This window comes from Helicoverpa zea, chromosome 30 (assembly GCF_022581195.2).
Source record: "Helicoverpa zea isolate HzStark_Cry1AcR chromosome 30, ilHelZeax1.1, whole genome shotgun sequence".
NCBI lineage: Eukaryota > Metazoa > Arthropoda > Insecta > Lepidoptera > Noctuidae > Helicoverpa > Helicoverpa zea.
The window spans coordinates 185,196-212,105 of NC_061481.1; the positions used below are offsets into that span (position 1 = coordinate 185,196).

Sequence of the window (26,910 nt, forward strand, 5' to 3'; positions counted from 1 at the left end):
ATGACGAGTGACAGGGGAAAATGGAACAGGATGACATATTGCGCCGACTCAAAATAATATTGGGAACAGGGCAGGAGGAAGAAGATGTAGTATTGTGTGTATACTCACGCGCGAGGCGGTGCGCGGGCGCGTGCGGCTCGCGCGGCGGCGACGCGCCCGCGCGGCTGCCTGCGGACACGGAGCGACGTATTGCTACTAATATACAGAGAGTTATTGATGAATGCCTACGCTGCGTAACATGCGAGTGGTAATAGGAAGAACTACATATTTATATATGTAGTGTACATATTTATATAGTTATATATACACATATATATTATTATTTACTTATTTGTGTATTTTAATATATGTAGGTTTATGTGTTTTTCGGTTTTGTTTGCACCTACCAACGCTTTCTCTCCGCCACCCAAAGGTAGACTGGTAGAGAACGCCTTAGGCGTTATGTCCGCCATTGTACTATATGTGCAAGAAGTATTAAATAAATAAAACTACTGGCACTGTGTGTAGAAAAACCTTAATAAGAAATACTAAAATAACAAAAGAAAGTACTGAAAGCAAATTGACAGTTATTTCTTTTCTTTTTAGTCTAGTGTGGTGTTTGTTCTATCGGGAAACGCGTGACAATTATTTGTTTTCTTTTAATTCTAGCGTGGTGCTTATTCCCTCGAAAAGCGAGCCAAATCGTTATCTTGGGCTGTATTTTTTTTTATCAATGGCAAAAATCATCAAATGACCCCTCCCGCTATGGGTTAGTAGTAGTGAGAGAGTATCAGACTCTTTCTGACTAAAAATCCATCAAAATCAAAAGACATTTATTCAAAGTAGGCTGAAAATCAGCACTTTGAACGTCAAAAACAAAAGACAGCCCCCAAAACGCCCGCCCTTCACCACTGCCTATGTGTTTTTGCTGAGAAGAAGAAGTGGTGGAACAAACTCCCCAGCAACACAATTCTGTCTGCATGGTTTGAAGAACCGTATACAAATATTAAAAATATCAGTATACAACATTGTATACATAAATAAATTAATCATCATGTTCCTTCATAAGTCTTTCATGTCCCAGGGCCGCGGTAACATCCCACAGCCTTGACTCACCACTAGGCTGATGCAGCGGCGCGTGCAGAGCGGCGACGGCGGCATGAGCAGTGCGTCGCTCGTGCGGCAGCGTGGCCGAGCCGCGGGCCGCGGGGGCGGGGGCGCGGGGCGCGGCCGGCGCCAGGGGGGGGGAGGCTGACACCGCTAGGGGTGGGGCGCCGGCGCGGGAGGACGAGTATGCTGTAATGTGTGGATGGTTAAGTGTTTTGTATGATAGACCGTAATATGGACAGTTTTGTCAGTCATTCTGTCCCGGTATAGTTATCGGCACGAATCTTGAGCTCTGACCTTCACCTGCGCAGAAGTAATTTATTGGGTCCCTTTTGTGGTCTGAAGTGAGGCGCGGGGGCGGGCTAAAGCGGTGATTGGCCCGCAGTGCATCGCGTCATAGCCGTCACTCGGGATTAATTCTTTGCTAATAAATCACTTGTGCGCAGATGTAGGTCAGGCTCAAGATTCGTGCCGATAACTATAAATAACTTATGTGGTCACGTTTGTATTATGCAGTAGTTACATCCATAGCGCTTTGCCTTGCTATTTGTATCTAATTTGTAATTTACTTTTTTACAAGCCTCATGTTATAGTAGAATATAGTCAATGCACATTTTGTTAACTATAAGATCTCCATATATACATATGCGCAAAATTGAATGTATTTGAATCAAATAGAAATAAAAACATCATCTACACCATTTTTTTTATTTGATAAAGACTCCGACACTACTGTACCGATTTGAAAAATTCTTTCACTGTTGGAAAACTACACTTCCCGAGTAACATAGCCTACATTTTACCCCGATACGATCAGTAGTCCCCAAGAAAACAAGAAAAACCACATAAATCGACTAGTTAAACTTAACCTACCTCTTATAACGGATAGTTCGATGGCGGCTCTCAGCTCGTCGTCGTCGGCGCGGCTGCGGAGACACGACATCGCCTGCAACACCAATATACATGTCACATTACTTCACTGTACCCACTGAGACACCGACTTCCATGTGTGGACAGCGACTTCCCCTATAATATATACAGCCAGCGACTTGTAGAGCAATATACATGTCACATTACTTCACTGTACTCGTATAGACACCGACTTCCATTGAGGACGGCGACTTCCACTATAATATATACAGCCTGCGACTTCTAGACCAATATACATGTCACATTACTTCACTGTGCGAGTATAGACACAGACTTCCATGTGTGGACAGCGACTTCCACTTCTAAATGTACAGCCTGCGACTTCTAAACCAATATGCACGTCACATTACTTCACTGTACGCGTATAGACGCCGACTTCCACGTGGGGACGGCGACTTCCACTACTATATGTACAGGGATTTCAACACCAATACACCTACACCTAACATTACTTCACTGTACCAGTAGCGACACCGACTTCCATGTGTGGAAGGCGACTTCCACTACTATAGAGACAGCTATATCTTCGTTTAATTACACGCTAATTTGCGTTACTGTATTCGATGCCGACTGCCATGTGGACGGCGACTTCCACTTCACTTCAACATTAAATCGATTTACTCGTAACGACGGCGACTTCCACCACAATATAGACAGTGTCTTCAATACCTATTTACATGATACGCTGCTTCAAGCTACTTGTTTTACATCGACTTCCATGTGGTCAGCAAATTCAACACAATGCGAAAACGACTTCGAAATAGACTAGAGTGAGTTACTTAGTTGAATTACAATTTGGGCCAATGGCACATATGACGTTTCGGATGGCACCTTAAATGCGCTGGTGTGGTCAAATGGTCCCGGCTGTCATTAAACATCCTTGGCAGTCGTTACGGGCAGTCAGAAGCCAGTAAGTCTGACACCAGTCTAACCAAGTGGTATTGGGTTGCCCGGGTATCTGGGTTGAGAGGGTCAGGCAGGGCAGTCGCTTCTTGTAAAGCATTGGTGCTCAGCTACATCCGGTTAGGCTGAAAGCCGACCCCAACATAGGGAGATGTACAAATGAGCTGAACCAGAGGTACAGTGATACGTTGGGACAATGGTGCAGTAAGTAACTCACTGGCGTGTGTTCCCGCTGCTGCCGGCTGCCGTGAGCGCCGCCCGCCCGCTGAGCTCGAGAGCCTGCGGAAGCATGACACTTTAAATAATAAAAAAGAGACTACTTATGTGTGAAGGATAAGTGTCCGTCCAAACAGACCGGCTCGGAGAGCATCGAAGAGCATGCAAGTGGAGCCAAACGTCAAGAAAAAATACACGATCGGAGCCGGTCGGCTCCTCTTATTATTTCACACCGAGCGCCTTCGAGCATTCTTAATGACAAAAGCAGTGCACATCCAAAAATAAACCTTGCCACAAATACTAAGTACTCGATTTTCAACGTGTTAAGAATTTGCTCTTCTCTCCGAGCCGGTCTGTCTGAACGGACCCTAAGTTATAATACATAGGCTCCGAAACTACTGAAATGATTTAAAAATTGTTGGGAAGATACAATATCCCTGCTAATTTGCTACATTTTATCCATGTACGGGAAGTAGTCCAAAATCAAAATCAAATATAAGTTACCTGGTCGTGGTGTATGCGTAGCTCCATCACCCAAATCTAGCTGTAGAACTCCTCCACCACTGTATTCTAAAACAAAATAAATGAAAATTATTATCATTCGGGCTCTGCCACATTGAGACGCCATGGCGACGTCGCCAGTTGCGCAAGCCTGGCTACTTCTGGCATCCCAAGGTCGCCAAGTCGAGTAGCCATGGTGTTCCGACAGTCAATTGATTACGTCGTCGCTGAAGAAATCGCACGCTGACTGGCGACCACACTGGCGACTGACTGAGCTAGGTGCACAATACCGTGTACATTATGGTGGCAACCGTGGCATCGTCGCCGAGCTGCCAGAGTATCTAGAAGCCACGCTTTCAATTTGGTGACGTTGCCAAACCGTCGCCAAGTGAGTAAGGTATCATATATTTCAATATTATGGATACGTAGCCGGCGACGTCGCCATTGGCGTCCTAACGAGGCAGAGTTCTCATTGGATTGTTTGCATATATGCTGTAATTTGAACAACTGCCTCGTTGGTCTAGTGGTCGCAAGCCGGGCTACTGTGCTCGTAGTCTCAGGTTCAATTCCCGGGTCGGGCCGAAATCGCTTTGTGGGCTTTAGAGAGTTTCACAAAGCAGCTCGGAGTCTGAAAGTTGGTGATTGATACACCCGTGCATCGTAGAGCTGATGAATTTCAGACTAACGAGCCAGTTCACACCCAAATCCATGTATGAAAAGTAGTTCCCTGTATAAAGAGTAGTTTCCTGTCAAAAGTAGTCCTCACTATAAAGTAGTTACCTGTCAAAAACAGTTCCCTGTCAAAAGTAGTCTCCCATATAGTGTCCCTACCAAAAGTAGTTCACCTTACGTACCCCATGGCGGCGCGTGTCGGAAGTAGTCCCGGGCGGTGAGCAGATGCGTGTTGGCGTTGGGCGCGCACACGTCGGGCACGCAGGCGGACAGTGCTGCGCGGGGGACTGACTGTGCTGTACATACCCCATGGCGGCGCGTGTCGGAAGTAGTCCCGGGCGGTGAGCAGATGCGTGTTGGCGTTGGGCGCGCACACGTCGGGGACACATGCTGATAACGCCGCGCCAGCCGGCCTGCCTGCCGCCCGGGGAACTGACTGTCTGAAGGGGACAGAATAATAGATGCTTCAAATGCCAGAAACGTTTCAATTAGGGCGGTTTGCAACAGGTAAATTGGCAAGAATTAGATGAAAATTAATAGTTTTTCGATCATAGTGTAGCAAGGGAGTTACGTCGGAGTCACAAGGACTGTTAGAGACTGACTTTCAATGCTTATTTTTAAGGAAAACCATAGGTTCTGAGCAGAAAGTATCTATGATGATTTCAGTGAATTTTTTTGGTCATTCTATGTGACACAATTCAAAAACTGACCATTTGTAAAAAAAAAACTGACTTCTTTGCACACTCTGGTCCGTATTCCTTTCAAAAAGATATATGTAATTACAAATAAACTCTTTTGCAAAAAAAAGCGGGCACCTATGCGAAATCTTAGTTTTAAGGACTTTACGTGTGTTGAGGCCTAACATGGCTCAAAGGACTATGTTCCAGTTTGGTTTTGTACGTACTTGATGTTTTTGTTATGTTTTTTCTTCCTCTTACCTTTTTTATACGCCATTACTATCACACCACACAATATTGTACAAATTCAATTAAAACTTATAAAATATAGAAGCAAATCTATCATTAATGTCAAGATCAGACATAAATTTTGGCGACCGTGACAGGACCGAGCGTGTAAACACGGATATCCAGCCAATGCAGCCTACAAATACCTGGTTGAAACACACGTGAAGAACACCAAATTCACCGTCACCAGCCCGGCCAATGCAGCTAAGTTTCCTCCTAAATTCCCCACATTCCTTAACCTTGTGTATTCGTAACAATAATAAGAATGGACAAAGACGAGAACATGCAAAGTTTACAAGAACTATTTGTTAAACGTAGCTCTATAAAGGGTCAAATTACCAAATTTAAAAATTATTTAACCAATTTAACATCAAAAGCCACAATTACAAACACCGAAGTAGCTGAGTTGGGACTTAGACTCAGTCGATTTGAGTCCCTATCATTAAAATTTGACGACTTGCAGAATCAGATAGAAGTGTCAAATTCAAGTAATTTACAAGAGGAGATTGACGAACGCGACAATATTGAACAATCATTTATCTCCAGCATTTCAAGTGCTAAAGGCATCATTCAAAAGCACCAGTCAAATAAAACCCATGTGTCATCTGATCCCATTGTATCTAATAATCTCATTGCAGGTTTCAAGTTGCCGCGGTTAGAAATTGCTAAATTGAATGGTACATACTTCCGTTGGCTTGAGTTCCGTGACACTTTCAAGTCTGTCATACATGATAATGGGCATATTGCACCTATAAATAAATTTCATTATCTTTTATCATACCTGGAGGGAGAAGCATCTAGAATAGTGAGCAACTTAGAGGTATCTGATTCTAATTATAATATTGCTTGGAAACTACTTTGTGACCGTTATGACAATAAGCGTCAATTAATTAGTCATCATTTCACTTCACTGTTAAACATAAATAATATGACTCGTGAGTCGGACAAATCCCTTCGTTACATGGTGGACCACGTCACCAAGAATCTGAGAGCTTTGTCTGGGCTAGGTCTACAGACTGATAATTGGGACCCTTTATTAATACATATACTTAGTTCTAAGCTTGATAATCGTACTCTCACTAAACGGGAGGAGTGGCGTGGCTCTATGGAAGATGTGGTGCCCAATCTCCAGCAGTTCAACAAATTTCTAACTGATCGTGCAGATGTTCTTGTATCTTTAAATAATTCATCGAATAGCAATAACAGCAACAAGGCTTCAGGTTCAACTCCATTTAAGAACAACAATAATAAATCTGATCGGCCACATAATAAATCCTTTACATCTAACTCTGCTTGTCAGAATAATTCTTCAACTGCCTCATGTTGTGTTGTTTGTCAAGGCCAACATAGAATTTATGATTGTCCTATTTTTAAAGCCAAGAGTGTAGAAGAACGTATAGCTGAAGTAAATAAATTAAACCTTTGTGCAAATTGTTTAAGGTCAGGACACATAACACGGAACTGTTACCTCCGGCCTTGCCGGGAGTGTAAGAAAAAACACAATGCACTCCTGCACATCCCGGTAGTGACAGAAACACCTGATGAAACTACCACAAATTCTTGTGGAGCTATAACTGTACAACACAGGGTTCAAAGTATATTTTACTATCCACAGCGATGGTTGAGGTATCCAATCCAACAACTAATAAAACAGAAAGGGCACGAGCATTATTGGACTGCGGGAGTCAATCCTCATTCATGACACAATCTCTAAAGGATAAATTATGTCTATCAGGTAAATCTTTAAATAATGATTATATAAACATTGTTGGAATCGGCAATCAGGTTCATAGTAAAGTAAAGGAAAGCTGTGTGGCACACTTTAACTCTTTAATCAAGCCATTCCATGTCACAACTTCATTCTTAATTCTACCTGAACTAACTAGTAAAATTCCTACATACACGCTAAACACTCAGCAACTGAAAATACCTCCAGAGGTACACCTTGCTGACCCTAATTTTAATCAATCCTCTGATGTTGATTTGCTCATCGGAGCAGATTTTTTTTCTTTTTCAAAAATTTTGGGACATTCTTGGCTGCCACCAACAGTCATTAGGCCCTAATAATCCTACATTAAGAAGTTCTGGATTGTTTCAGGTCCAACTGAATTAAATAATTTAAACGACATAGTCAATATCCAATGTCATCATTCTTTGTCTTCATCAGACATAGTGGAAAAAGATTTTAATCAGCAAATTTCCAGATTCTGGGACCTTGAAGAAATACCATTAAAATCAACATTAAGTCATGAGGAACGGCTATGTGAAAAACACTTTATAACTCATACTGAACGATTAACTACTGGAAGATTTTCTGTTAGATTACCCCTTAAAGATTCACCCAATTGTTTAGGAGAATCATACACACAAGCAAAAAAACGATTTCATCTTTTAGAGAAAAGATTTAGAAAGCACCCACAGCTTAAATTAGAGTATGTTAAGTTTATAAAGGAATATGAACAGCTGGATCATCTCTCACAATCTGACATATTACGCCCTGATCTTTCACATTTTTTATGCCACCATGCTGTATTCAAAGAAAATAGCGAATCAACCAAAATTCGGGTTGTGTTTGATGGCTCAGCTGCTACTTCATCTGGGCTGTCAATAAATGACATTCTCATGGTAGGTCAAAATTTGCAGGATTCTCTTTTCTCCATTTTAGTACGGGCTAGACAGTATAAATATCTTTTTCATCCCACCATCTCGAAAAGAGTAGTTTTATCCTTTGATATCTGAGCACAAAAGCCGTTTTTATCCTCTAGAGCGGCAAAGTGATTTGAATTTAGAACATTACACATCGTGACAAGCTTGATAAGACTTTTCAAACAAATACATATTAAACAAATAAAATACTGCTTAAAATAATTATTCAACTAATTAAGTGATTTTTATTATTGTTTTTACATAGATTTTTAACCTCGTTTCATTTTTAAGCTGAGTTTTCAAATAAATGAACTTTAATAGGTCCTTCTTTTTAAATTGATACTCATATGCGCGCCATTTTGTTTTTTTGCATTTAGAAATTTCCTCGATGAGGAGGGATGAAAAGTTACGTGTTGCACTCGAGTGCAAAGATTTTTCACCTTGTGCTCTTTTGATTCCCTCGCTATCGCTCAGGATTCTAATTATTAAAACACTCGCTACGCTCGTGTTTTTTCAACACTACTACGCTACACTCGCTACACTCGCTACGCTCGTGTTTCAATTTTAGAATCCTTCGCTTGCTCAGTCATCAAAATTGAGCCCGCGTTAAAAAGCAACTTTGCACTCTTGTATAACAAATAACTATTGACCGGAGACTTAGAAAAGATGTATCGCATGGTGGAACTTAATGATAAAGACAGAAATTTACAGCTTATACTATTGAGAGACGATGAGTCTTTACCTATCAAGACAATGAAACTTAATACTGTCACTTATGGTATGGCAAGTTCCAGCTATTTGAGCACTCGTTGTCTTTGGCAGCTCGGTGAAGACTATCCAGATGTTATAATTAAAAATGTTATTCAACATGATTTTTATGTAGACGATATGATCACTTCAAGTGATAGCGAGCAAGAGCTAAAGCGTATTCTTAATGGAGTTACTGCGGCATTAAGGTTGGGTTGGTTTAATTTAAGAAAACTTAAAAGTAACTTAAAAACTCGTGTTTGATTCTTCTTCAATAAATACTGATGATAAATTAACTCTCAGTGAGTCTTCTAGTACATTAGGTTTGGGTTGGGACCCATCAACTGACACACTTCATTTTCCTATACATTCATCACTTTTATCAAAGAACAATAACCCACCCAACTAAACGTTCAATACTGTCAAACTTGTTTAATTTTTTTTTTTTCCGATGACCTCCTTTGCCTTACCCCTGGTCATTTTCTGATTGGCCGGGCTCTCACCGCTATTCCGTCGCCTTCGCTTGAGGACCACAACATCAACAACCTACGACGGTACCAGCGGATACAACACCTCCATCAACATTTTTGGCGTCGATGGCAGCGTGAATACATCGCTGAGCTACAGCAACGCTGCAAGTGGAAGGTTGACAATACCAGTCTCAACATTGGAGACCTGGTTCTTCTAAAAGAGGATAACTCTCCTCCCTTATGCTGGAGACTAGGACGAGAGACAAGATTATTTCCTGGCTCGGATGGAATTTCCCGAGTTGCAGATGTGAAGACTCAGCGTGGCGTCGTGCGGCGACCACTAGTTCGGCTGTGTCCTCTACTTTCGGCTGATAAACTGCATATGTAGTTGAACTCCGAAGATTTCAACGGCGGGAGGATGTTGAGGCCTAACATGGCTCAAACATCGTCCATGTTCCAGTTTGGTTTTTATTTTTCTTATATTGGTATTACGTACTTGATGTTTTTGTTATGTTTTTTCTTCCTCTTACCTTTTTTATACGTCATTACTATCACACCACACAATATTGTACAAATTCAATTAAAACTTATAAAATATAGAAGCAAATCTATCATTTATGTCAAGATCAGACAACGTGTATTTCAAAGGGTTTTATTGATTGTAGTATGTTTCTAGCATCAAAAGAGTTAGTCAAGCATGCGTGAGAGTGTATTCTAAATTTGAATTTTGTACAATTGCTAAGAAATTGGTTAAACCTTGTTTTGGACTGATTGCTGGCTGAAAATTCGTCGGTGTTTTGAAAAGTTTTTGAAATGATTTTCAGAAAAATGATGATGCAGTTTTAATTAATGATTAATGTACCTTTTTGTTAGATCAAAACATTTTTGAAAAACTATGCGCATTTGATAAAATTTTCACCTGCTCAATGGGCTATACTGATGATTGATGGCAATCTTAAGAGTTTCGGTATTTTAGTGTAAAGCGTTCTATTGTTTAGATATTGTACCCACGTGTTTTAAAATATCGCTTTTTCATAATTAAATAATGTTTAGAGGAGTATAGTACTTTGGGCTGCGACAAAACCAATTTAAAGTAAGCAGTGCCGATCACATCTCGTCTCCTATCGGACTTTTACATTTCTAAAAGTCTTGAAATTCTACAAAATACAGAAAATAGTGCATCTGCATAGACTGTGAGCACGGGGTCTTAAGGTCTCGTAATCACTGATTTTTAAACAACCTCGTCTCTTGGAAAACTCCGTAGACCTCCGAAGATCTATGAGTCTGAGCGTTCAAATAGCGTGTTTTGATCCCACGGACATTTTATTAAATAAACTTACCTGCACCGAGATTTTCTGGTATCTACAGCACTTTCCTGCTTAAATCATAACAATAATTGGCTATCTGCTCATTTCTTAAGAAACATACGTTTGGCCAATAATTTTGAATTCTTGACTCCTTTTCAGCTAAATCATCGTTTAGTAACCCGATACCTATGGAGTTATCGAGAGCTTCAACGCGGCAATAATTTGACTTTTTAGATAGCTTCAACCCTCCTCACCATTTTTCATGTGGTTAATTTTAACATTTATCACGAAATTTGGTATTTTTTAAATGTCAAAGTCCGATAGGAGACGAGTTGTGATCGGTACTGCTTACTTTAAATTGGTTTTGTCGCAGCCCAAGGTACTGATACTCCTCTAAATAGTGTTTAATTATGAAAAAGCGATATTGTAAAACACGTCGGTACAATATCTAAACAATAGAACGCTTTAGGGCTGATTTTTCAAGAGCCAGATAAAACGTCAAGTAGCTAACTGATCAATAACTTTATCTGATTCTTTAACGAACCAATAAAGAGTTTCAATTTTTCAAAGCATAGTTACCAGTCAGTTTACTACCTGACCTTTTTTTGTGACTAGCTTCACACTACATCTGTGTGAGCGAGACGCGCTTATGAACATTTACAGATCTAAGAAAGAGACAAACAATTTTCAACTTAATGACAGCGGTTGTCACATTTTAGAGGGAATCATAACATAACCTTAAACTTTGACGACTCGTCTTCGTGTTAATATTTATTTTCCGTTCGAATTTATTGTTTGCTGTTTGTGTGTTGTGTGTAATCATGGAAAATATCGTAAAACGTGAACGTTCCACGAATTTTAACAAAAGCGAAATAAGATTATTGACTGAATTGGTGGCAAAACACCGTACTATAATTGAAAATAAGCAGACAGACGCCGTAACCAATAAAGAAAAGGAAGCAGCGTGGATAAAAATCAGTTCATTATTTAATGCGGCTACGGGATTTACAGCGAGGAGTACCAAGAGCCTGAAGCTTAAATATGAAGGCATAAAAAAGGAAACCAAAAAAACATTGGCCAAACATCGGCAAGAGCTGTACAAAACTGGTGGCGGGCCCTCTTCAGCCCCAGAGGTTACAGATATACAGGAGAGGGTTATCGCGATATGTTCGAATATCAATGGGCTGGATGCTCGAAATGACAGCGACAAAATTCCAGGTATGAAGTCAAATATTTTAAAATATTTTTTGTTGATGTTACCATGGGAATTGATATAGTGTTTATGAAAACAAAAGTAATAACGCACTACATTTATCTTTAGCATCTTTCTAAGCAGTTTGTGTATTGTTGTTTTTTTTTTTCAGAACCTTTAGAACTGGAAGAGACTGCTAAAGTTGACCCGCTATCGTTGCCACTGCAATCATTAGAAAATAATTTAGTAATTGTACCATGTGATGACGATATTCCGTGTACTTTAGGTAAAATATCTAATTCAATAATAATAAATAACTTTAGAAAATAACTAAACATGTGCTGTAATTAATCTCTGGCTGCAGAATGGAAAAGAATAAATGTTTGATTTTTACTCATATCCTTGATAGATTTATGATCACATGATGGCCACTGATTTTTTTACAGAATGTTCAACCTATATATATTTATTTAATGTAAAATGAAAAACAAGGACCTGAATATATTTTTTTGTTTTAGATCAAGAAGAGTTTTGCCCGCAACAGGATTTAAAGGAGAAAGTTAACAGTGAAATTGGAAATGGTATTTTAATTTATTGAAAAAAAAGTACATAGTATAATAGTGTAATAAAATATAATAGTAAATTAATTTGTTTTCAGACAAGGCCTTTGATGACTTTCAATCTATAGAGATACAGGATATGGAAGTGGATCAAACTGAAAAAGGTATGTCTTTATCAATTTTCCAGTTCATTTATTTACATTGTATAAAATAACATTAATTAAAACTTATCATTATTTTCAGAGAATAAGTGGTCTTCATGGAAGCCAAAGGCTTTAAAAACTAAGATTAGTCCATACTTGAAAAGTAATCAAAAAATTACTAAAGTTGGAGTGACTGCAAAACTGGACCATTTAACTGAATCTCGCTTAGAGCTAGTGAAGCTCCAGAAGGAAATTGCCATAAAAGAGCATGAGTTTGTCAAACAGGCACACTTATTAAAAATGCAGAACCTGCATAATGATGAAAGAAGGAAGCAGGAAATGCATGAAGTACTATTAAGTAAGCTCCGTACTGGTGTAAATTATGGAACAAGTCCTTTAGAAATAATAAATAAAGATTTATAAAATGTTTTTTTTTTTCATTTACCTATTCAACAAAACAAGGATCTCTTTAGTCTTTGACCATTTTTTATTGTAATGTGTGTGTTTAGTTCCAATAAATTAATTTTTTATCACTACAAACCCAGACTGTTAAATTCTAATAATCCTATTCAAAAGCAGTGAATACCTCACCACAAATTATTTGATTATAACAATATGATTACTGTAAAGTGGAGGTATAATAAAAAGAACACATTGTAGTTATAAAATTGTGTTTATTAATATATCATTACTAGTTGATTAGACTTTCAAAATATTCTAACATAGAGTCCCTTGTACTATTGTGTTGGTGTCCTGGCTGGTCAGCAATGAGAGTTTCAAATTGTGGTTGTTGTGGTATGTGGACTTCAGGATCCACAGGTGGTTCGCTTTCATTTCTAATTCTTGCAAGATTATGTAAAATTGCTGTTGCTACAATAATGTCTTGAGCGAGAGGGATTCGGCACCGCATTCCTATACTTAACACAGGAAATCTCCTTTTCCAAACCCCGAAACATCTCTCAATTACATTTCGAGTACGAATATGAGACTCATTATATAGTCTTTCGGCTTCTGTTCGAGGATCACTTAACGGAGTTAGTAAATAATGATTTAAGAAATAACCACTGTCACCTAGGACCAGTCCATTCTGAAATCTATTAGTATCAAACTGAAACTTTGCTGCAGAGTTTGAGAATATCAAACTGTCATGTGTTGAACCTGGCCATCGTGTTACTATATCTTCAAATTTTAAGTCGCTAGTACACATAGCTTGCACATTCAATGAGAAGAAACCTTTTCGATTTCTGTAGTCTTCTGCAGTATTGCCACCTGGTGAAATTATCTTGATGTGAGTACAATCCAATGCCGCTATAACCCTCGGAAATCGGGCAATATTAAAAAATCCTTCCTGTACTAATAATATTTCTTCTCTGTTAGCTGGCAATGTAACAAATTCCTGGCGAAGAGAGGCAATTGCTTCAGTAACTTTTCTTATAATTTTGCTCGCAGTTGAGTTGTGTATTCCAGCAAAATCACCTATCGTAATGTAGAAACTACCACACGCATAGAACCGCAAAGTCAGAAGTAATTGTTGTAAAGCTGGAACAGAATTGTTTCTGAAAAATAAAAAAATAATATATAGGTATCTTTCAATGTTACCTAGATCGTAGTCAATATACAAAAATCTCGTTTTTATTATTTATATAGAAAATAATTCTTACCTGTTTGTTACGTTGGCGATTTTACTTTCAATGAGGGTTAATAAAAATTGCACAGTACTTTTTTCGAGACGAAATCTCCTATGAAATTTCTTATCATCCCATAGAGACATATTATCAGGTCTCTCTCTAATAACTCTTTCTCTTCTCTCTGACTCTAAATAATTTAGCACTATATCATCTTCCTCGATTGTTTCGTCGTCGATAGAATCAAAAATATCCATTATTTTATAATTTAGGAAGCAAGAACACAAGTATAACCTACAAAAACGAACGCGCGTGATTGCAGAAATGACAAAATATCTGAGTTATCTGACCGTTAGCGCGCTACCTGGCCCGTAAAGGGCCAGATAAATTTATCGGCTGGATAGAGAGTTTACCTGACCGTTAGGGCCTATCTGTCAATTGAAAAATTGAGATTCTCGCTAACTGTGGAATAAACCTTATCTTTCCCTTTATCTGACCATTGAAAAATCGGCCCTTACACTAAAATACCACAACTCTTAACATTGCCATCAATCATCAGTATAGCCCATTTAGAGCAGGTGAAAATTTTATCAAATGCGCATAGTTTTTAAAAATGTTTTCATCCAACAAAAAAGTACATTAATCATTAATTAAAACTGCATCATCATTTTTCTGAAAATCACTTCAAAAACTTTTCAAAACACCGACGAACTTTCAGCCAGCAATTAGTCCAAAACAAAGTTTAACCAATTTCTTAGCAATTGTACAAAATTCAAATTTAGAATACACTCTCACGCATGCTAGGCTAACCCTTTTGATGCTAGAAATATACTACAATCATTAAAACCCTTTGAAATACACGTAAAGTCCTCAAAACTAAGATTTCGCATAGGTGCCCGCTTTTTTTTGCAAAAGAGTGTATAATGTACAAAAATTAAAAAGGAATCACATTTTTGTCACACTGTGCTCTAACCTTGTATAGATCGGAAATACGTACGCACACATAAATCACCCAATAAATAAATATAAAAATTATAAAAAAACAAACAAGTAATGATATCATACCTGTGTAGTGCAGCATCAGCAGATCTAGAGGCACCATCTCGTCTCCCGCACGTGCCCGCGCGACTGTTGTCTGTAACGCAACAACAGTACGTTTATTACGTTACTGTTACAGCCTTTATATCGTCCCACTGCTGGGCTGCAGCCTCCTATGTACTTTCTAAGAATATCTTGGACACCAATGGCTAATAAAAAGGTGAAGGAAAACATCTTGAAGACTTGACTACGAGTCATCATCATCCTCTGAGCCTTTTCCCAATCATGTTGGGGTTGGCTTCCAGTCTAACCGGATTCAGCTGAGTACCAGTGCTTTACAAGATGCGACTGCCTATCTGACCTCCTCAACCCAGTTACCCGATATTCATTGGTTAGACTGGTGTCAGACTTACTGGCTTCTGATTACCCGTAACGACTGCCAAGGATGTTAAATGACAGTCACTTGAAGACTTGACTACGAGTATATAGTCTGAAATCACCAACCCGCATTGAGCAAGCGTGGTGGCAACAGTTACTTGGAAATTACTGTTACAGGCTTGTTATCGTTCCACTGCTGGGCTGCGGCCTCCTCTCACACGGAGAAGGATAGAGCGTTAATCACCACGTGCGCTCAATGCGGGGTTGCTGATTTCAGACTATAAGTCCAGGTTGCCTCAAGATGTTTTTCTTCACTTTTATATCTGTCATTGGTGTTCAAGATATACTTAGAAAGTATGATGTCGATGAACTTGTACCTTTATTCGGACATGTACAGTAAACTGCACATCAGTGGTAACTGTCATGCATCATAACTCAATAGTAATAAGTAGGATTTTCGTATAAAACTGTTACCACTGACCTGCAGTTGACTGTACATAGATACATTAAAACCACGTATAGACAAAACTCTTATCTCGTCTTGTTCCGGGTCGCAGCATTATGCTGAGCGAGGGACTATTGCGCTTTAAGCTTATATTTTCTCTTTCTATAATTATTTCTGTATAATGTGTCTAATTTTAAGTGTGTGTAATGCGTCTTTGGTTGCGCAATAAAAAATATTTTCTTTCTTTCTTTCATCTGACAAAAGCGAGTCGGGCATATAATTCGACTTGCGAAGAAGTCGATATCGATCTTTGTAACACTAGTGTTGTTAACCACTTCACTGTCCACGAAGCAGACACAATAGTTTAAACAATCGGTGTGTATCACATATGACTCATGGGACAGGGAAGTTTATTAAACTTAAAAAGACTGTGTGAATACTTCTTTAATCATGTTCAGTAGTATCTAGCATGCATTTCATTGTATAATTTTATTTTTTTAATTCAGGTTTGTCTTGATAAGTAGCTTACTATTGTTCATCTTAGTTGTGAAAACTTCTAATTGGCGATATCTTACTTATAATAATTACTAATGTATAGTTTAGCACAGAACCGGGGATTGTCCTTGGGTACATTTCTATAGTGTATACTAGCCCGGTCAAAATAGACATTTGAAATAACAAAAATTCCCACAGAGCTAATTTTTGGTGGAGAGCTAGATTTGATCATTATAAATAAAATACTAAAAGTCCCCATCGATCCCATGTGTGCGTCAAAAGTTATTCGAGGGCAAATGTCAAAATTTTAGGTTTTTTTTATTTTTTTTCGAAAACGGTAAGTTTTATCAAAAAAAGACATCAGACCAAAATTGTAGATCTTTAAATTTTCTACAAAAATTGCATTAACAGTTTTCTCCTAAATCTTACCATTCCTGAGATATTGCGCTTTAAAGTATATTCCATACATGACATGCACACATTTCCACGCCAGCTATGAGGTAGTGTACTCGGCGCGTTTTTTTTACCGTAGTTTCTCCTGTAGGCCTACTCCACTAACTGTCATGACAATTTTAGGATAGTTTAAGGGAATAATTGCCGTCAAGTTCTAATATGATGTCATTATTGATATTATCTATTGGGTTAACTATTATTGAGATTGTTTTAGATTTATCAGATTCATACAAAAACTCGTGGTGGCCTAGTGGGTAAAGAACCAACCTCTCGAGTATGAGTGGGTTCGATTCCATGTCAGACAAGTACCAATGCAACTTTTCTAAGTTTGTATGTACTTTCTAAGTATATTTTGGACACCAACGACTGTTTCTGATGGCACGTTAAACTGTAGGTTCTGGATGTCATTGAACATCCTTGGCAGTCGTAATGGGTAGTTAGAAGCCAGTAAGTCTGACACCAGTCTAACCAAGCGGTATTGGGTTGCCCGGGTAACTGGGTTGAGGGGGTCAGATAGGGCAGTCGCTCCTTGTAAAGGACTGGTACTTAGCTACATCCGGTTAAACTAGAAGCCGGCTCCAACATAGTTGGGAAAAGGGCTCGGAGGATGATTTGATACTACAATCTTTTTTGCAATTGCAAAAAATTATGTCAGGAGTTTTCCTGGAGCAGGTGGGAGTAAAGTTTTAATAGGTTCCAGATATTATGTATCAATTTCCAACCCCAGTCTTCTGGATAAAAATGGAAATGTCGAAGTTAAATAAGCGTGCGATAATTTTCTACAATTTTAAAAGCGGATTGTCGCGAATTCAGCGCTTTAAAAAAAAAATTTCTGTGTTTAGTGATGCAGAACCATGCTTTAGGACTGCAGTACGCTGATATTTAGGATTTAAAAGTGGGCAATCTAGCCTTAGGGTGCTTACATAAAGAAACAGGTTGCCGGTACAGACAAACCTGTACGGGTAGGTACCGATCAGTGCAGGTATAATATTCTAAAGAAACAGGTAAACAGGTAACCTGTTTCTTTATAAGTGAGTCAATAGGATTGTATTGAAATATTATATGATAGGTTTGTCTGTACCGGCAACCTGTTTCTTTATGTAAGCACCCTTAGAGACAAGCCACGTGAAGGTAGTTCAAAACCCGATATGACCCAAGATAATATCGAGGCTATGCGGCAGTTAATTGTCGCAGACCAACATGTAACATACCGTGACATAGATCCGTGGGCATAACGATTGTTTTACATTCCACAAAATTAAGCAGTCTTCATGGTAAACGTTTCAGCACACCTGAAAAAGCTGTTGACTCATACAAATCGGCCAATTTGACTACCCCCACTTTAGAATGGAATAAATGTTTCAAGCACTGGGTTTAATGCGTGCAAAAGTGCATTAAATATCGCGGAGAATTCTTTGAAAAACAATAAATGGTATTAACCTATTAGATTGCCTGTACTTATTTCAAACGATACAACTTAAAGGCAGCCCTCGTATGTACGTGGCTTATATGTGCATATCATGTACGTACAGTGTGACTCTTTGAATCGCGATATCTCAGGAATGGTAAGATTTAGGAGAAAACTGTTGATGGCATTTTTGTAGAAAATTTAAAAATCTACAATTTTGGTCTGATGTCTTTTTTTGATAAAACTTACCGTTTTCGAAAAAAAATCAAAAAACCTAAAATTTTGACATTTGACCTCGAATAACTTTCGACGCACACATGGGATCGATGGGGACTTTTAGTATTTTATTTATAATGATCAAATCTAGCTCTCCACCAAAAATCAGCTCTGTGGAAATTTTTGTTATTTGACCACTACTTTTATGTCTATTTTGACCGGGCTAATACGGGGATAATCGTCGGTTTTGTGTCACCATTTCATTAAAGTTGTCTCAAAAGGGCTTCAGCGTGTCGGCTTCGGCCCCACGTTCGCCTCCCATAAATCTGGGACTTTATAGTCCCGAGGTCTGGTAGAGACATACAAGCTATTGTATTACCTAACATTTAAAATAAATAAAATGTGAGTATACTGACCGATGGGTATGTGCAGCGCGGGCTGCGCTCGCACGCTGCCGCCCGACGCGCAGCGCAGCGACCCACTGCCGCTCAGCGTCCTGCTAACAACATACACGTACATATTTATATTGTAATGTATACAAATCACTACTTTTACAATCGTCAAATTCACGTAAGACAGGTTAGGTAAGTTAGTTAGTCTACTATATTCAAAAAAATATGAACAGTTAATTTTAACATCTCATCTCCACTCTCCGTCCACTTAATTAATTATTTTTGTTTAACAGCAAGTTTCTTCATCAAAAGTAAAAGCCCAAGTAATGGCATAAAGTAAAAGTAACGGTCAAATTCGGTTTATTTTTTAGTTTTGCTGTTATTTTTACTTGGATAGCAATTAAACTAATTAATTTTAGTTATATTTCAAAATTCAAATTCGCTTTTTCTATTAGTGTTGCTGTCACTTTAGCCTTGAAAAAACGAATTTGACCGTTACTTTTACTTTAGACATTACTTTGACTTTTATGTTTGATGAAGAAACTGGCCGTAAGTGAGCGACTAACCTTAAGTGACGAAAAATCAACAGAATAGTATCTTACAAACATTAATTTGAGTTACTTAAAATACAAAATGAGCAGCTTCATAATATTTGAGCGACTTAATATTTGTTTGAGTGTCAACGTTACGTCCTGCATTTTTTTCAATATTTGGCAAATGTATTTTTTATACTGAGCGGCATTTTATCTTAAATGAAGTGTTTCGAATACAAAATGTGTGAAATAAATTACATTATACGACATTTCCTAGGAAATCTATTCATTTCCTAAATATTAATCGGAAATGTATAATTAAGATACCAAGAAGTAAGCGGGGGATAGCGGAGCGAGGGAAGGGGATTGAAGCGAAGCATGCAAGCAGGCATGCAGCATGGAAGCACAATGCAACATTCAGCAAGCATGGCTTCTGTCACGGCTCCGGCGCTGCGGGGCTCCGGCTGTCCCATGCGAGCTTATCGTCGCAGATGGTTTTCACGCTCACCTTAGCCTTAAAAACTACCTGCGCCTCAGCTCGCAGGCCGCCTCGCCCCTCCGCGCCTACGCGGTTTTGAATTGCACTCTAGGGGTAGGGCAAACAAGACTACGTGGAGTCGGTTTTGCAGCAATTCGTTTTCAAAATTCTGCCATCTTAAAATAGAATATCAGGAACCAATAATCATTAATAAAGCAGCTTACAAAACTTTGCTCAAAGTGAACTATTTAGTAGTACGTTATGTATAACCACACTTAGAAAAATCGATTCTATCTTAATATTGAAGTTGCCCTCTCTGTATTTCCAGTCGCTCACTTAGTAATGTAGTCGCTCGGATAAAATTTTAATATATGAAATGGATTTATCACAATGCACTTTTTGTAAGCTCGTTCTGGATTTTATTATTAATCAATATTCGTTGTTAGTTTAGTTAATTTTTCGCTTACTCAAATTCATACCGCTCAAGTTATTAATACAGTATGCCATCATCAGTCGCAAAGCGTTTTTTTAATCGCTCGGTTTATAATTCCCCTTTTTACTTTATGACATTACTTTGGCTTTTACTTTTGATGAAGAAACTGGCTGTAAGACGATCATAAGATGAACGTTTGGCTCGGTCTGACCATCTCCACAGTGACGAATTCATTCATGTTTCAGAATACACATTAAGGGTTCGTTCAGACAGACCGGCTCGGAGAGAAGAGCAAACAAGAGCAAACACGTTGAAAAATAAACCTTACTACAAATACTAAGAATCGAGTACTTAGTATTAAGGTTTATTTTTGCATGTGCACTGCTTTTGACATTAAGAATGCTCGAAGGCGCTTGGTGTGAAATAATAAGAGGACGACCGGCCCCGATCGCGTACTTTTGCTCGCGCAGCCGATCGGCTCCGGTCTGTGTGAAAAGAAAAATGCGCGCCGATGCTCTCCGAGCCGGACTGTTTGAACGGACCCTTAATTAGTTCCGGCTGTCATTTGAACATCTTTGGCAGTCGTTACGAGTAGTCAGAAGTCAGACAGTCTCATAATTAGTAGCAATAGGTATCAGGTTGCCAGGTTACTAGGTTGAGAAGATAGGCAGTTGCTCCATGTGGCACACTGACTCAATGCTAAGGAAGCGGCTAGGCGGATGGTTACCTGCAGCAGTCGAGCGGCGGCTGGTCGGGCCAGCGCTCGTCACTGACTCAGTGCTAAGGAAGCGGCTAGGCGGATGGTTACCTGCAGCAGTCGAGCGGCGGCTGGTCGGGCCAGCGCTCGTCACTGACTCAGTGCTAAGGAAGCGGCTAGGCGGATGGTTACCTGCAGCAGTCGAGCGGCGGCTGGTCGGGCCAGCGCTCGTCACTGACTCAGTGCTAAGGAAGCGGCTAGGCGGATGGTTACCTGCAGCAGTCGAGCGGCGGCTGGTCGGGCCAGCGCTCGTCACTGACTCAGTGCTAAGGAAGCGGCTAGGCGGATGGTTACCTGCAGCAGTCGAGCGGCGGCTGGTCGGGCCAGCGCTCGTCACTGACTCAGTGCTAAGGAAGCGGCTAGGCGGATGGTTACCTGCAGCAGTCGAGCGGCGGCTGGTCGGGCCAGCGCTCGTCACTGACTCAGTGCTAAGGAAGCGGCTAGGCGGATGGTTACCTGCAGCAGTCGAGCGGCGGCTGGTCGGGCCAGCGCTCGTCACTGACTCAGTGCTAAGGAAGCGGCTAGGCGGATGGTTACCTGCAGCAGTCGAGCGGCGGCTGGTCGGGCCAGCGCTCGTCACTGACTCAGTGCTAAGGAAGCGGCTAGGCGGATGGTTACCTGCAGCAGTCGAGCGGCGGCTGGTCGGGCCAGCGCTCGTCACTGACTCAGTGCTAAGGAAGCGGCTAGGCGGATGGTTACCTGCAGCAGTCGAGCGGCGGCTGGTCGGGCCAGCGCTCGTCACTGACTCAGTGCTAAGGAAGCGGCTAGGCGGATGGTTACCTGCAGCAGTCGAGCGGCGGCTGGTCGGGCCAGCGCTCGGGGTCGGTATCGTCGGAGGGTCTCTCGCGCTCCGTCACTGACTCCCAGTCTTCAGCTTCTCTCTCCCTGCAAACATATAATTAAAATTTTAAGTTTAAAAAATATATCTATAATCTCATTTTTTTTTAAATCTGAACTCAAAGTATCATTACTGTCTTCCAAGCTAAAATAATCAAACTCGCAGTGAGTATTTCTACAACAAAACACGGGCATCCAAATCCACAAGTCCCTCCTTTTTAGAATAGAAAAAAAAATATTAAATTTTTTCTTTTTTTTCCCTAACTCAACAAATACTAACTGGCGTTACCAAAATTCTTTTTATCCAATACTTGCACTTTGACATTACTTCTACGGCGGTAATATCATAGCCAAATCTCTAGTGCGCATAACAACAGATAGCATCGCGTATAAACACATCATGATGGTAATATATGTCTGCTCACCTGTCTAAGTCTAGGTCTGCGAGCAGCAGGTCTGCGCACGCGTCGGGCAGGGACATCTCGCGCACCGCTCGTAGCGCTATCTGTTGGCGGAAGAGAGAAACATTTAATGTTTGTATTGTATTAACGCCATCTATCGGTGAATAGGATTAACCTCTTGTACTGTTGTCAAAAGCAAAACCGACTTCAATAATACACCTAAAATCTTTTCCTAAGTCTGACATATACTAAAGATACGCAGACATGAGATAATTGCGCACAAACATACATCAATACTGGTCAAACCGGGAACCTCTTTTTTGAAGTCGATAAAAAAATCGTTTATTCAGACTTGGCTGCAAAACAGCACTTTTCGAACGTCAGAAATTTACATAAAACAGCCCCCAAAACACCCAGCTTTCACCACTTCCTGTGTTATTACTGGGAAGAAGTGGTGGAACCCAGCTTACACTGACAGCTGTCAACTTGAATAAGACACGGTGGCAATTTACATTACATTTTGAAGAGGTATTTTCTAAATATAATTATTCTTCATACCCCTAAGGATTGGGAGTACCCTCCGATCGGAGGCGTATTTACAAAAGCTATAAGAGTCACGAGTCAGAGTGAAATGGATGAAAATCGACTGAAATGAAATAGCTTTTGGCCTCGAATTTTGTTCATTTGATTCAATTTTATAACCGAGATAAATTAGGGTTGGTCGTGTAATATACATGAGTCAATCACTCCTGGTTCAAATAGCTTTTCTAATGACGTGACCAGAACGCTGTTGTTTTTGGTGGACTTGCCTGATAATTGTCGGGTTCTAACATACAGCTGGTGTTGAAATAAGTTGTGGGAGTTTGTGCGATGTAGGATTGACACGTTGGTACCTACCCCCTCTTTTTGATGATGGCGGTCAAACTTTTTCTATTGGACATTTCGATACTACATGTCCCTCTCTCCTGCAATGAGTGTTCCTGGCCCCTAGGTGTACCTGCAGTAGTACATACCTGCTTGTACACAGTGTCCCTGCCCCCCTCGTGCAGCGCGAGGGCCCGCGCGGCGGGGGGCGCGGCGCGGAGCAGGCGGGTGCGGGCCCCTGCAGTAGTACATACCTGCTTGTACACAGTGTCCCTGTCCCCCTCGTGCAGCGCGAGGGCCCGCGCGGCGGGGGGCGCGGCGCGGAGCAGGCGGGTGCGGGCCCCTGCAGTAGTACATACCTGCTTGTACACAGTGTCCCTGCCCCCCTCGTGCAGCGCGAGGGCCCGCGCGGCGGGGGGCGCGGCGCGGAGCAGGCGGGTGCGGGCCCCTGCAGTAGTACATACCTGCTTGTACACAGTGTCCCTGCCCCCCTCGTGCAGCGCGAGGGCCCGCGCGGCGGGGGGCGCGGCGCGGAGCAGGCGGGTGCGGGCCCCTGCAGTAGTACATACCTGCTTGTACACAGTGTCCCTGCCCCCCTCGTGCAGCGCGAGGGCCCGCGCGGCGGGGGGGCGCGGCGCGGAGCAGGCGGGTGCGGGCCCCTGCAGTAGTACATACCTGCTTGTACACAGTGTCCCTGCCCCCCTCGTGCAGCGCGAGGGCCCGCGCGGCGGGGGGCGCGGCGCGGAGCAGGCGGGTGCGGGCCCCTGCAGTAGTACATACCTGCTTGTACACAGTGTCCCTGCCCCCCTCGTGCAGCGCGAGGGCCCGCGCGGCGGGGGGCGCGGCGCGGAGCAGGCGGGTGCGGGCCCCTGCAGTAGTACATACCTGCTTGTACACAGTGTCCCTGCCCCCCTCGTGCAGCGCGAGGGCCCGCGCGGCGGGGGGCGCGGCGCGGAGCAGGCGGGTGCGGGCCCCTGCAGTAGTACATACCTGCTTGTACACAGTGTCCCTGCCCCCCTCGTGCAGCGCGAGGGCCCGCGCGGCGGGGGGCGCGGCGCGGAGCAGGCGGGTGCGGGCCCCTGCAGTAGTACATACCTGCTTGTACACAGTGTCCCTGCCCCCCTCGTGCAGCGCGAGGGCCCGCGCGGCGGGGGGCGCGGCGCGGAGCAGGCGGGTGCGGGCCCCTGCAGTAGTACATACCTGCTTGTACACAGTGTCCCTGCCCCCCGCGTGCAGCGCGAGGGCCCGCGCGGCGGGGGGCGCGGCGCGGAGCAGGCGGGTGCGGGCCCCTGCAGTAGTACATACCTGCTTGTACACAGTGTCCCTGCCCCCCTCGTGCAGCGCGAGGGCCCGCGCGGCGGGGGGCGCGGCGCGGAGCAGGCGGGTGCGGGCCCGCAGCGCCGCCAGCACGCGCGGGGACACGCAGGCGCGGGCGCCGCCCGTGTCCGCCGCGGGGGCCGAGCGCGGGGGGCATGACCGCGCCGCTGCCACCTACGAGATAAATTACAGTTATAGAAAGAAAGAAAAAAATCTTGCACTCCGAAAGGCGAAATCTTGACGAAACCGTAGTACAGAAATTGCCCAAAATAGCGAAGACTTTGTTCAAGAATTCACTCAATCGTTGCAGCAACGAAGATCCATCAGAATGAAAATGCAAACTGAATTGGTATCTGTCGCTTGACAAAACCCCTGATCTATTTATAACAGTACTGCACATAATCTAGAAAGAACGTAACAGCGGTAACTAAATATTTTGATCATTCAAATAAAAAACATAACTGAAGTCACAAACAAATCGGCGACAGAAAAACTCTTTCGCGGTAAACAAAAATTGCATTGAGTTTCTACTCAACTAGATTTTGTTCACGCGTAGGTGCCTTCCTACGTAGACTAAACTCGACGGAACCTTATATATTTGAGGCAAATATACTAGATTTTGTCTGTTAATTGCTGAAAATACTAAGTCATAAGCTATTCTATTTCAATCAATTTTATAACCGAATCTTTTTTGGCAGGTAGATTTTGTCGTCGAATAATGCGTGAACAAAATATCACCTATTTCAGTCTGACACGTGACTCATATGGCTTTTGTGAATTCGCCTCCGAGGGTGCCGGCAGAAGTGAATACTTGAATTATAACGATGTGCAATTTTGATGTTTTAGAATAGTTAGGGATTTATTTTGTATGAATTTCTTTTAATTACTTAGCCAAAAATTACTGCTTATTTTGCTAGGGGGCTAATTTCACGAGGGGCCTTAAGTTAATTTTGCTAAGGAGCCCCGAGGTAATTTTGTTGAGGCCCCGAGCTAATTTTGTTAGGGCCCCGCTCTAATTTTGCTAGGGGCCATCGCTATTTTTGCTAAGGGGGGGGGGGGGGGCGGTAATTTTGCTAAGGCCTCGCACTAATTCTGCTGGGGGTCTCGCACTCATTTTGCTATAGGCCCCGCACTAAGTTTCCTTGGGGCCCACCCTAATTTTGCTAGGTACCCCGCGCTAATTTCACAAGGGCTCCCCGCGCTAATTTCACTAGAGGCTTCGCGCTAATTTCAGTAGAGGCTTCGAGCTAATTTTACTTGGGGCCCCGCGCTCATTTTGTTCAGGGTCATGAGACCCCGCGTTAATTTTCTTAGGGGCCTCGCGGTTGCTTCTGTCTGGTACTGATAGTACTCACCATATACAAGGTGTCGGGTATCCGATGCAGGTAGCGCTCGCGTCTCGCGCGGGACAGCTCCGCTTCCGGCACCGCTTGGTCCTCTAGTAACGCCTGGGGAAAGATATAATATTATAGGCTAGTTCATCGACTAAATATACACCCGTAGGCGTATAACGTTATGTTGTACATTGCATCATTTTTGTGTAGAAATTGTAATCATAAAGATTTTTTTTTAAAGAAAGACAGACATGTGTTGCTGGGGAGTTTGTTGCGCCACTTCTTTCCCAAACTTACATTCTTTCACAAAAATACATAGGAAGAGTTGAAGGGTGAGCGTTTTGGAGCTGTCTTTTGTAAATTTTTGACATTCAAAAAGTGCTGTTTAGCAGCCAAGTTTCAATAAATGATTTTTAAATATTGAGTTTTATTTGTTGTCATTGCAGCAACAGAAATACACTTCTGTAAAATTTTCAATTGTCTAACTATCACGGTATATGAGCTACTGCTTGCTGACAGACAGCGAAGTCTTGGGAATATGATCCCGTTTTACCCTTTGGGTAGTCGCCCGCCAGTATGCCGCGACAGTACAACATACCTTCAGCTCGTCCAAGTAAGGCAGGAAGCAGCGGGGCGGGCGGTAGGAGCCGCGGCCGAGCCACGCGGCCGCCGTGCCCGCGCCCTCGCCCGCGCCCATAGCCACTATGCCGCGACAGTACAACATACCTTCAGCTCGTCCAAGTAAGGCAGGAAGCAGCGGGGCGGGCGGTAGGAGCCGCGGCCGAGCCACGCGGCCGCCGTGCCCGCGCCCTCGCCCGCGCCCATAGCCACTATGCCGCGACGGACCACCTGGAAAACAGGAAATAACTGTATTAGCAAAATATACGAGAGCCAATTGATAAAAGTCAGATAAACGAAAGGATCTGTTCATTTGAAACCTCTAAATATTCAAAGACAAACATTTCATTTAGGACCATGTAGAACAAAAGAACTAGCGGAGATATCATAACGCAAAATCTTCTAAGAAAGTAGCGCGACTACATGCGGGGGCGAAAGGAACGAGAAACATTAATAGCTCCGCCCTTATACGCCATCTTTGATAAACGCCGCGATAACTCGCGCGAACAATCCCACAGCCCCGGTCCATACTTAGACTTTATGGCCAGTT

At 42.1% G+C, this 26,910-nt stretch overlaps 3 protein-coding genes across 3 annotated transcripts in view; 1 reads left to right on the forward strand and 2 right to left on the reverse strand.

The window, feature by feature from the left end:
- Window positions 1-1,002: 1,002 nt before the first annotated feature.
- LOC124644358 (BTB/POZ domain-containing protein 7) overlaps window positions 1,003-26,910 on the reverse strand; it is a 40,819-nt gene continuing 14,911 nt past the window's right edge. The window contains exons 16-27 of the mRNA XM_047183670.1: window positions 26,469-26,591; window positions 25,764-25,856; window positions 24,397-24,582; window positions 22,252-22,331; window positions 21,770-21,874; window positions 18,813-18,895; window positions 15,029-15,098; window positions 4,615-4,748; window positions 3,640-3,705; window positions 3,137-3,198; window positions 1,960-2,041; window positions 1,003-1,275 (exon numbers count right to left, since the gene is read on the reverse strand). Of these exons, the coding sequence (XP_047039626.1) occupies window positions 1,025-1,275; window positions 1,960-2,041; window positions 3,137-3,198; window positions 3,640-3,705; window positions 4,615-4,748; window positions 15,029-15,098; window positions 18,813-18,895; window positions 21,770-21,874; window positions 22,252-22,331; window positions 24,397-24,582; window positions 25,764-25,856; window positions 26,469-26,591 (1,335 nt within the window). The 3' untranslated portion in view covers window positions 1,003-1,024. The remainder of the gene's footprint in view (window positions 1,276-1,959; window positions 2,042-3,136; window positions 3,199-3,639; window positions 3,706-4,614; window positions 4,749-15,028; window positions 15,099-18,812; window positions 18,896-21,769; window positions 21,875-22,251; window positions 22,332-24,396; window positions 24,583-25,763; window positions 25,857-26,468; window positions 26,592-26,910) is intronic.
- LOC124644504 lies at window positions 10,921-12,767 on the forward strand. Its single transcript, XM_047183925.1, has 5 exons — window positions 10,921-11,661; window positions 11,808-11,921; window positions 12,154-12,216; window positions 12,294-12,359; window positions 12,439-12,767. Exons 1-5 carry the CDS (start codon window positions 11,265-11,267, stop codon window positions 12,759-12,761), a joined length of 963 nt encoding a protein of 320 aa, XP_047039881.1. The 5' UTR covers window positions 10,921-11,264; the 3' UTR covers window positions 12,762-12,767.
- Window positions 12,993-14,470, reverse strand: LOC124644503 (putative nuclease HARBI1). Its single transcript, XM_047183924.1, has 2 exons — window positions 14,000-14,470; window positions 12,993-13,894 (listed from the first exon to the last, which is right to left on the reverse strand). Exons 1-2 carry the CDS (start codon window positions 14,218-14,220, stop codon window positions 13,030-13,032), a joined length of 1,086 nt encoding a protein of 361 aa, XP_047039880.1. The 5' UTR covers window positions 14,221-14,470; the 3' UTR covers window positions 12,993-13,029.